This window comes from Capricornis sumatraensis, chromosome 4, assembly GCF_032405125.1.
Source record: "Capricornis sumatraensis isolate serow.1 chromosome 4, serow.2, whole genome shotgun sequence".
In the NCBI taxonomy this organism is placed as follows: Eukaryota; Metazoa; Chordata; class Mammalia; order Artiodactyla; family Bovidae; genus Capricornis; species Capricornis sumatraensis.
This window is the reverse complement of record NC_091072.1, coordinates 88,380,616-88,391,126: the sequence shown is the minus strand read 5'-3', so window position 1 is coordinate 88,391,126 and position 10,511 is coordinate 88,380,616. Positions and strand designations below refer to the sequence as shown.

The 10,511-nt window shown below is 43.7% G+C and overlaps 1 protein-coding gene across 1 annotated transcript in view; it reads right to left on the bottom strand.

Moving 5' to 3' along the window:
* Window positions 1-232: 232 nt before the first annotated feature.
* BEST3 (bestrophin 3) overlaps window positions 233-10,511 on the bottom strand; it is a 51,902-nt gene continuing 41,623 nt past the window's right edge. Inside the window, exon 9 of the mRNA XM_068971220.1 lies at window positions 233-1,151. Coding sequence (XP_068827321.1) covers window positions 233-1,151 — 919 coding nt within the window. The remainder of the gene's footprint in view (window positions 1,152-10,511) is intronic.

Below are 10,511 nucleotides of genomic sequence, written 5' to 3'. Positions count from 1 at the left end.
ATATGATTCCTTATTTGTTTAAGGTTACATCACTGTGGTCTGTGTAACTTCCATGAAAGTCACTTTGTGGTAGATAGCATGAATGTGTTTGATCTTCCCATAATGTCAGTATCTTAATGCCCTTCAAAGTTTTAAGTAGCTTACACAGTATGATCATTTCAAAAAAAATTGACCAGCACCCAGGTATGTTCTGGAACTACTGCTTGAACTTTTGGGGAAGTAAGAATCTGGGCTAGAACCAGGTCCTAGAGCGTTCTGGCCTTCCCTTGGGAGACTCCTCCTTCTGCTCATTGTTGAACTCTACAATATCCGTTTCTTTTGTATCTACGTTTTCTATTAAATACAGCACATCAGGAGAGACTCGAGAACCAGCCGCAAAGGTGATTCCACTGGTCTCTGAGGATGTTTCTGGGTCCAGTAAAGGAAGTGGCTCAGGGTTCATGGGATCCAGACTCAGGCCTGCCAGGGAGGTGCGGCTGGAGTCCAGGAGCCTCCACTTTTGGGGGGGCTTGTCCTTCTCATGAGGGTCCTCCTCAGAGGCAGACTTGAGGCTGTTTTTCTCAGCTTTGGCTGGAACAGTCTGGGAACGAGGGTCCCTAGGAGGCACCCCTTTCTTGAAGGAGAACAGGACTGACCCCACAGGGTCCTCCTGCTGCCCACGCCTGCTGGGCTGAACCCCGGTGAAGTCGGAGCTCTGGATGGAGGCCGTGGAGTCGTGGTGGTCGTGCTCTGCCGCAGGCCCTGGTGCTTCGGTGGCTGTGACCAGTACCTCGGGGACCTGCGGCATTTTGGTGGGGGAGCCCCTCACGCTGGACTGTGGACTCAGGCTGGTCTCTCGGATGGTGGACAGCTCTCCCAGGCTGGAGCGCAGCTTGGGGCTTCCCTTTGGAGACTGGGGGTGCTTCCCAGCGGCCGAGGCACGGTGAGGGCTTCTTGGAGGCACATCCTGCAGATCCCTGGTTGGGCTGAGGTCGCTCGGGGGGAAGAACATGGAGCTGTCGCTGGCCTGCCTCCCGTAGCTTCTCCTGGGGCTTGAGGCGTGTTCGTGAGCGCTCAGAAACCTCTTGACTCTTCTAATCACCGAACGGCGATGACCGTGCTTCTCAAAATCCCACAGCCACTCGTCACCCGGCAGGTCGGACCCAGACAGCCTGAAACACATGAGGACAAAATGCAGGCAGAGCAGCTTCAGGGGCTTGACCTTGGGAGTCAAAGCCCAAGTAGAGTCTCAAAATTAAGGCCCGAGTGTGCTATTTTCACATGACAGATTTTGAAATGGAGGAGGGAGTGGGGTACTTTAATGTGAGATAATCTAGCAGAGGTTCTCAAACTTTTGGGTCACCTTTTACACTTTTAAAAGTGGCTGAGTACCCTGGAGGGATTGGTTTATGTGGTTGTAGCTACTGCTATTTACAGTGTTGGAAATGATGCCTGAGGACTATAAAAAAGCACAAGAATGTACAAGCACACATTCCATGAACTCAGTGATGACATCATCACATAGCATGTAGCCTCTGGAAAATTCCATTGTATACTCACCAAAAAACAAGAGTGAAAAGGGCACATAACAGTTTACTGTTATTATGAAAATAGTTTTGACCTTAAGGACTTGGATCTCGGGGTCTCGGTTCTTGGGGGATTTCCAGAGGTCCCCGCCCAGATTTGGAGAATCACAGATCTAGAGACTTGGACATTAAAAAAAGAAAAAGATATAATCTGTGTTCTTTCTCTTTTGTTCAGCTCAGTTCAGTTCAGTCACTCAGTCGTGTCCGACTCTTTGCCACCCCATGAATCGCAGCACGCCAGGCCTCCCGGAGTTCACTCAAACTCACGTCCATCAAGTCCGTGATGCCATCCAGTCATCTCATCCTCGGTCGTCCCCTTCTCCTCCTGCCCCCAATCCCTCCCAGCATCAGAGTCTTTTCCAATGAGTCAACTCTTCGCATGAGGTGGCCCAAGTACTGGAGTTTCAGCTTTAGAGTCATTCCTTCCAAAGAACACCCAGGACTGATCTCTTTTGTTACAGGTGAACTGAAGCCATGTTTTCCCAGGGTACATATAACCCCCCAAAACAAAGGATCCTAGCTAAATTCAAGACAATGCAAACAACAGCTAACATTTACTGACCACGCACCTCCGATGTACTAATTCAAACAGTTATCCCAGTAATCGCGTGTTTGTGCCGTTATTATTCACGTTCTGCAAGTGAGGAAACTGAGGCCCTAGAGATTCATTAAGACTATATACAGTTAGTGAGGGCTGAACACAGAATATCTGATTCCAAAACCTTTGTTGGTTCTCCTAATAATCCATTTGTGTATACTTTATAAAAGTTGCTGGAAGTTAATGTATGATTAGACAGAGGAGGTATGTTCAGGGAATGTTTGAAATTAGACATTAAGCTTTCATTCTTAACAGAAGTTGAGTGCTAATTCTATATGCATCACAGACATTTTAACCCATAGTTGATGGCTGGATGGCATCACCGACTCGATGGACGTGAGTTTGAGTGAACTCCGGGAGTTGGTGATGGACAGGGAGGCCTGCCGTGCTGCAATTTATGGGGTCGCAAAGAGTCGGACATGACTGAGCTACTGAACTGAACTGAACTGAACTGGCTGTAAATACAGTATGAAGCTAACTAGAGCCTTACTTGCCAAGTTGCTGCCCCTGCTGCCCTCCAGCACTAAAAACAAAAACAAAATGCTAGCACAAGAACTGCCAAACAAAACGCACTCTGCCCCTCACGTACACTCCTTTCTGTTTCCACAAACAGAACCTCTTGCATCTTGTTTTCCATCAAAAAATTCAACTATGGAATTTGAAATAAAGTTCAGGAAAAAGACATTTGCAACATGACAGCAACAAATAATTGTTAAAATGGTCCCCTCTCTCAAACATTTGTCCCCTTAAAAAAATTATAAGTACTATAAGTGCCAAAGCCTTTGTTCTTAATCCCTTCTATATGAACTCTGCTACGTAGGTGTCAAATGTTGAGGTAGAGCCCAGGGACAAAATAATATGTACAATATATTCTTTGCACAGAGGTCTTTGATATCATTCCTTGCCCTTGCTTTGTGTTTCTGTACTTGTGGAAGGAGTACTTCCCTGGAGGTGGTATGGACTTGCGATGTGGTTGGGCTCCACTGGTGATTAAGTCTGATTGATTTGGTATTTTGAAGAATACTCTGTTGAATTTTTAACCTTGAGACATAAAATAAGTAATCCTGGGCTTCCCTGGAGGAGCTAGTGATAAAGAATACCTGCCAGTGCAGAATGCTGGAGGCGCAAGAGATGCAGGTTTGAATCCCTGGGTCTGTAAGATGCCCTGGAAGAAGAAATGGCATCCCACTCCAGTATTCTGGCCTGGAGAATTCCATGGATAGAGGAGGCTGGAGGGCTACAGTCCATGGGCTCGCAGAGTCAGACATGACTGAGCACGTAAACGACCGATCAGGCACACACGTATGCGCAAATAACCCTACCATTTTTAACCTTCTCCTTCAAGGCTGAAATAAATGGATGATTGAGATAACAGTAAGGGATACTGTTTAGTAAGGTAGGCTCCTGCCTTGGATCACGTGGTGATTTGTCTCACATCTCTGTGAACGTGCAGTCTTAAGGAAGCTCCAAAAGAACTACTTAAAGACTTGCTCTTATACAGATGCTCCTGCTGACTCTGGGAGCAACAGTGACCTGGCCATCCCATTCCAGTGTTCGCACTGACATCTGCAGTGACAAGATGCTAAAACTGGCTGCCTTTTATGAGACATAGAGGAAAAAAATGGAACAGCATAATATTGGTGTAACCTGAAAGGGCAAAGTGAGCGGCCAAAGAAAATGTCATTCCTCCATGTTAATGAATAAAAGATGGATGATTGAGATGATTAACTGGCTAAATGTGGTGGGATGGCATCCCATTACCACCTTGTACTGTTATTCTAAAGCCCTGGCAGTGCCCTTGGCTACCAGATAGCCTTCTGGCCCAGCCTCCAGCCTGCACAGCTCAGATTCTGTTACATCGACTTGAGAAACACCAGGTTCATGCTTCAGCAGCCTTAGTGACACTACTTGGTGCATTTCACTGGGTCAGATCTCCAGTCATGCTCCAGGAACCCATTTAGTTACAGAGAACATGGGAGCAGTGGGTCCCTAAGACTGCCATGCTGGACATGCCCTGGGAACCGAGGCGCACCTGACAACGTCTCTTTACAAGACAGACCTCTGTCCTCCGTGTGGGATCTTGACTTTTTATTTGGGATTTGTTTTCCTTAAAGTGAAAATGTCAGTCACACTGTTGTATCCCAGTGTTTGCCACCCCATGGACTGTAGCCTGCCAGGCTCCTCTGTCTGTGGGATTTCCCAGGCAAGAATACTGGAGTGGGTTGCCATTCCCTTCTCCAGGGCATCTTCCTGAGCAAAGGGTTGAACTCAGGCCTCCTGCATTGCTGGCAGATTCTCTACCATCTGAGCCACCAAGGAAGCTTATCTTCTTTATCTTCTTTTTTTCCCTTAACTATTTCCAAGCCACACAACCTTGTAAGAATGACAAAATCTTCTAGGAAAAAATGTTAGTATTATTATTACTTCAAAACTTCGTGAACCCTATAGAAAACCTTTTAAACTATGCACTGATGTGGTGGATGTATACACTCAACTGAGGCAAAGGATTAAGGCCTTGGGTCATGCACTGGAGAAAAACAAATCAGTTGCAAAGAGCAAATGCCAGAAAGGTCAGTGTTCTTGCTGCTGTTCTACTGATTAACCCACTGACATTGGGCAGGATTATCCATGAGGTCCTATTGCACCTTCCTGCCTCTGAGACTGTGGAACGGACACATGAGATTTATCCACATACCTAACTGAATGCGTTGAGCATCTACCACAAACACATTTGTTGCCTTAAATTCTATATAACATAATTTAAAAGAAGGAAGAAGACATGTTTATAAATAGCTAAACTGGGGACAAATTACATTAGAAAAGCATTTATTTGGTTATGTTGGGTCTTAGTTGCATCACTTGGCTTCTTTGCTGCGGCACACAGGCTCAGTATGGCACACAGGCTTAGTTTCCCCAATCCATGTGGGATTTTAGTTCCCTAACCAGGGATCGAACCTGCATCCCCTGCATTGCAAGGCAGATTTTAAACCACTGTACTCCCAAGGAAGTTCCTAGAGTAAGTTGTTGAGTTTGTCTTTGACACTGCACTGGAATCAGATAAAGGGAAATCAGAGAAGGTAAAGAATATTCCAGGTGGAAAAAGTGACTTGAGCAAATGAGACAGCAGGGAACTTTAGGTGTTTGTGAATAGGAAATACTTGGATTTGTGTCAAACACAGAATAGTGTCAGGCATAAAACTGGTAGCCCTGTATTTTATTATGAAGAGTCATATATACCAAGTAGAAGGATTAGGACTTTACCCCAGGGGCAGTGGGCAGCTGTGGGTTGTCTCTGGAGTGGAGGGCCTATCTAGAGCCGTGTCATTTGGTGGTCGCACCCCAGTAGGAAAAGCTACATGGAGAACAACACTGTTGAGTGTTCTCATCCAAAAATGCTTTGGATAAGAAACCTCAGGTGGAAACTTCCCATACCGTTAGTCAGAAAGACCTCTTAGTGGGTCTTTGGAAGAACACTTGGTGGTCTGTGATCTGGGGCCAGTTTTACAAACCACATGCTGGAGTGATGAAGGAAGCCTTCCTGCTCTCCGTGTTATCAAAGAGCCAAAGTGAAACTCCCCTGCACAATGGACTTAATGACCTCTCTTCCAAATGTTTTTGTGATGGAAGATTTCATCGCCAACCCCCAAGGCCCATCTCCTTTCTCTGACAGTCATGGTTCCCAATATGACAATAAAAACTGTGGTTTGAGAACAAAATGGTTTAACGATTAAAATATGCAGAATAGGGACTTGCCTGTGGCAAAGACTCTGTGCTTCCAATGCAGGGGCCTGGCTTCAATCCCTGGTCAGGGAACTAGATCCCACAGCTAACAGTCTGCATGCTGCAACTAAAACCCAGGGCAGCCAATTACATAAAAACAAATGCAGAATAGAATATATTAAAGATTCTTTATTCCCAAGCACCTTTTAAGAACTTTTAGACTTTCTTCTCCTCCTTATTTGATTTTTTAAATGTACCTTTAGTACAGGATAAGTACAGTCCTGAGGCCCAAATATAACACCACTTAAAATGCCCCCAAACAATTATAGCGGAAACGTTACGTCATAGAATGTAAGCACCCTCATTATATTGCTATATATTAGAGAAGGTCAGCTGAAAATCTGTCTTATGTTCTGGAATTCACTCGGACTGAGATAGGCAGGTAATTAGAGACCGGAGGACATTCATAGAAAGTGCCATGAAGCCATTAGTGTCCAGAGGATGGAATTTGAGAATCACCTCTGTGGTGAGGCAGATAATTTATTTCAGGAGCTTGCAGAGCCAGGATGACTGCTGTCCAGGCTGATGCTAATTAGCTGTGTGACCTTTGGAGAGTCACTTAACCTCCCTGTGGCTTAGCATCATGCTTGAGAAACTAAGTATGATGTGTGAGAAACTAACCATGACAATAATACTCAACTTGTTTTACAAGGGTGTTTGGAAGTTCAAAAGGAATAATATATATGGAAAAGCTTTGAAGAGTAGACGATATAGAAAGGACTCTGTCAATGACTGGCAAACTTTCAGAGATGATTTCTAAAGCACCACTGACTACATATGGTTGGAAGAAATAATAGAGTCTGTCTGAAGGTCACTCCCTTCTCTCCTTTAAGAGTGTCCTTTAAAATGTTATTACACCTTCAAGCTGCCACCTAACAATTAACATGGGATGACTACTATAGTCATTTAACGATGAGATGAGGATGTTGAGTAGATGGAGGGCAAATGAAAGGCTAGGAGGAACTGGGTTTTTGAGAGAAAGTTGATAAAACCAATCAGATGGTGGGACTGCCCTCACTTGCCTCCCACTACTGTTTTGGGTGCCATTTGCAGACATTGTCAAATCCTGCAAAAAATAAACCATTTATGGCACAATATAAATTATCAGTGTAGAAAAAGTGAGAATGAGAAAGGTTGCGACATGTATTGGGCTATTTTTGAAAGGGAGGAGGAATATACATGGGGGAGAGAGAAGAGGTTATATCAAGCTCAGCAGGCTAGTTTGTTCTGGAAGGAGGGAGAGCATGCGTTATTTCTACAAGCCATATCTACACGTCAGAATTGGGATGCATTCTTAATTTAATCTCAAAGGTTAAAAAGAAACAGTTTTTAAAATACCTATTGAGGACTTCCCTGGTTAAGAATGGTTAAGAATCTGCCTGCCGAAGCAGAGGAGGTGGGTTCAGTCCTTGCTCCAGGAACATCCACGGGCTGCAGAACACCCAAAGCCCGTGCTCCACAACTACTGAAGCCCAGGCTCTAGAGCCCTGTGCTCCACAACAACAAGAGAAGCCACTGCGATGAGAGGCCTGCACACTGCAATGAAGAGTAGCCTCCACTCGCTGCAACTAGAGAAAACCTGCATGGCAACGAAGACCTTGTGCAGCCAAAAAGAAAAAAAAATTTTTTAATAAATAAAAAATAAAGTGATAAAGGTTTAAAGAATATCTTTTGGATACCTACAAAACCACCAACTCCACAGTCTCCTTGGCCAATGACTAATATCTGAGGGCTCTGATATAATTAAGGCCTCTTGAAAAGTGCTTGGGTTGCTCAGGAGTACAGAACGCTTGTCACTTCCTGTGGCTACATATGGTTGGAAGAAATAATAGAGTCTGTCTGAAGGTCACTCCCTTCTCTCCTTTAAGAGTGTCCTTTAAAATGTTACTACACCTCCAAGCTGCCATCTAACAATTAACATGTTGGAAGGGATGACTGCTGTAGTCATTTAATGATGAGATGAGGATGTTGAGTAAATAAAGAAGAGGCTGGGCACAGGATTGCAGAAGATGGCAGCTGACATCCAGACTTCTTGGGGCGTGTCTAACATGGAAAGACTAAAATGGCCCCCAAGACTTGAAAGATTTAATGTAGTTTTTCAAAGCAAGCCTTTTGCAAAACAATCCCCTTCTCTTTAGTGTGATCAGGTAAATACGGAACTTCAAACAATAAAACAAGATGATGTTTCTCTTTCTTTGTGGCCACTTTTGAAGTGGTATTTTGACAATTTAAATTAAAATAATAAGAGGTCATTTTAAAAGAGCGGAAATGAGAAATCTAGGAAAATGATATTTAATACAATGGGCTCTACGTATCATGTCAGATTTATTGTTTTGAAATTGTGAGTGTCCTCAAAGTCAAGCAGCTGCTTTGGAGGGAGCCAGGAATTTGCCTGAAAATCTATCAGGGTAGAGACACGTGTGCAGGAGTGTTTATTCATGGGCAAAGCAAATGTACTCTTCAAACCTATTAGAGGTGCACATTGTTATTTTTAACCTTCTGCACTGCAGAATCACTGTCAAAGCTAACCAGGGATTTATCAAATGAGTAAAAACGCTCATGCTAAGTTGATAGAGGCAGGCTGACAGAGGTTGTAGTCACCCCACAACCTGCCTGCCTGCTCCTTCCCTGATGAGAGAGAGATTTAAGCAGTGAAGCATCATGGGAGGCTGCTGAGCCCAGAGAGCTGGCCATCCTCCAGAGGCCTTTCTGTTGCCTCTCTGCTAGTTTGGACCAAGGATTATGGCAAATCTGGTTAAATAACAGGTATATCCAGTCTCACGTTATCACTTTGGTTCTGCTGACCCAGTCTACACTGGCTGTTGCGAAAAGAAATTGTGGCCCAAAGTTACAGTCCCCACCTTTCAATACTGTTGTATCCTATGAGTTTTGTTAGAAAAGGATATGAAGCTGCCTGTACCTCTCATACCACTCAGACACTGAAAACTAAGCATCAGCTGTGACCCTGTGTCGGTATATGAAAAAATCCCTGACCAAGTTCTACAATTACAAACTTAATGCACATTCACGTCCTTGGGAATTTCCATCTCTCTTTCTTCTTTTGTACATTAAGTGAAAATCAATGTTCCAAGAATACATTTTTGTTGAAGTCAGTGATTCAGATTTTGAGATACTTTTGGTTGTTTATGACACACGCATGCAATAGGATATATGTATATATATATATTTCAGACTATGTATTTTCTTGTTAAAATGTTTGAATATAGTTGGCTAAGAAGGGATTACTGAATAAAACATCCATCTAGAAGTATATTTAACCACATTTCGACACAGTCAGCTTGCCTGAAAACATATTTTGAAAATTTGAACTAATATTACTAAGAATACTTCCAAATGTACTGTACTATCTTAAATGCTTTGTGCACATTAAATACATATATGTATAACTGCAAAAAGTAATTGTATTATTTCTACATATTTTTAGAACTTTTGGAATGATTTCCGGGTATGTGGTTGTAGTTTGACAGAACTGAATAAATCTTAAAGTCCTCAGTTCCTACCCAGAAGGAACTCTAATGGAAATTTGAATACCTGTCTTCTTCCCAGGTGGAAAGAAGCCCTCTTCCTTAGGGCTTCCCAGGTGATGCTAGGGGTAAAAAACCCACCTGCCAATGCAGGGGACATAAGAGACTGGGGTTAGACAACATATTAAAAAGCAGAGACATCACTTTGCTGACAAAGGTCCATATAGTCAAGACTGTGGTTTTTCCAGTAGTTGTCTACTGGATGTGAGATTTGGACCATAAAGAAGGCTGAGCACGAAAGAACTGATGCTTTTGAACTGTGGTGCTGGAGAAGACTCTTGAGAGTCCCTTGGACATCAAGGATATCAAACCAGTCAATCCTAGAGGAAATCACCTCTGACTATTCATTGGAAGGACTGATGCTGAAGCTGAAGTTCCAATACTTCAGCCACCTGATGTGAAGAGCTGACTCATTGGAAAAGACCCTGATGCTGGGAAAGACAGAGGGCAGGAGAAGGGGACGACAGAGAATGAGATGGTTGAATGGCATCACCAACTCTATGAACATGAGGTTGAGCAAGCTCCAGGAGATAGTGAAGGACAGGGAAGCCTGGAGTGCTGCAATCCATGGGGTTGCAAAGAGTCGGACATGACTTAGAGACTGAACAACAACCTCTTCGTTAAGTGGATACTTAGTTGACTTCACAGACCTATTCCTTGAGAACACTACCAATGTGAGGAAGTTTTGACATACTTGAATTATGGCAGAAAGCCCAATACAGCGGTGATTTTTGAAGAGGACTTCAGTCAGCAGGTTTAAGGTTGCCAGACTGAGAGCTGCTCTTAGATTAGCAGCACACTGTGAGCACAGCCCCACGTGGACGCCCCTCACAACACACTTGAGTGATTCACTTCTTAAGCAGCGCAACCTCTCTTCTCCAGAATTTCAAGTCCTTTAGCTGTTATTGATGAATATTTTGTTAGGGTTTTTCCAGTGCCTTAAAGGAGTCTTTGCTGCTTAACTCTTGGCTGCTTTGATTTCCAACACAGGATTAAAGGGAGTTATGAGACTTCAGGTCTTTA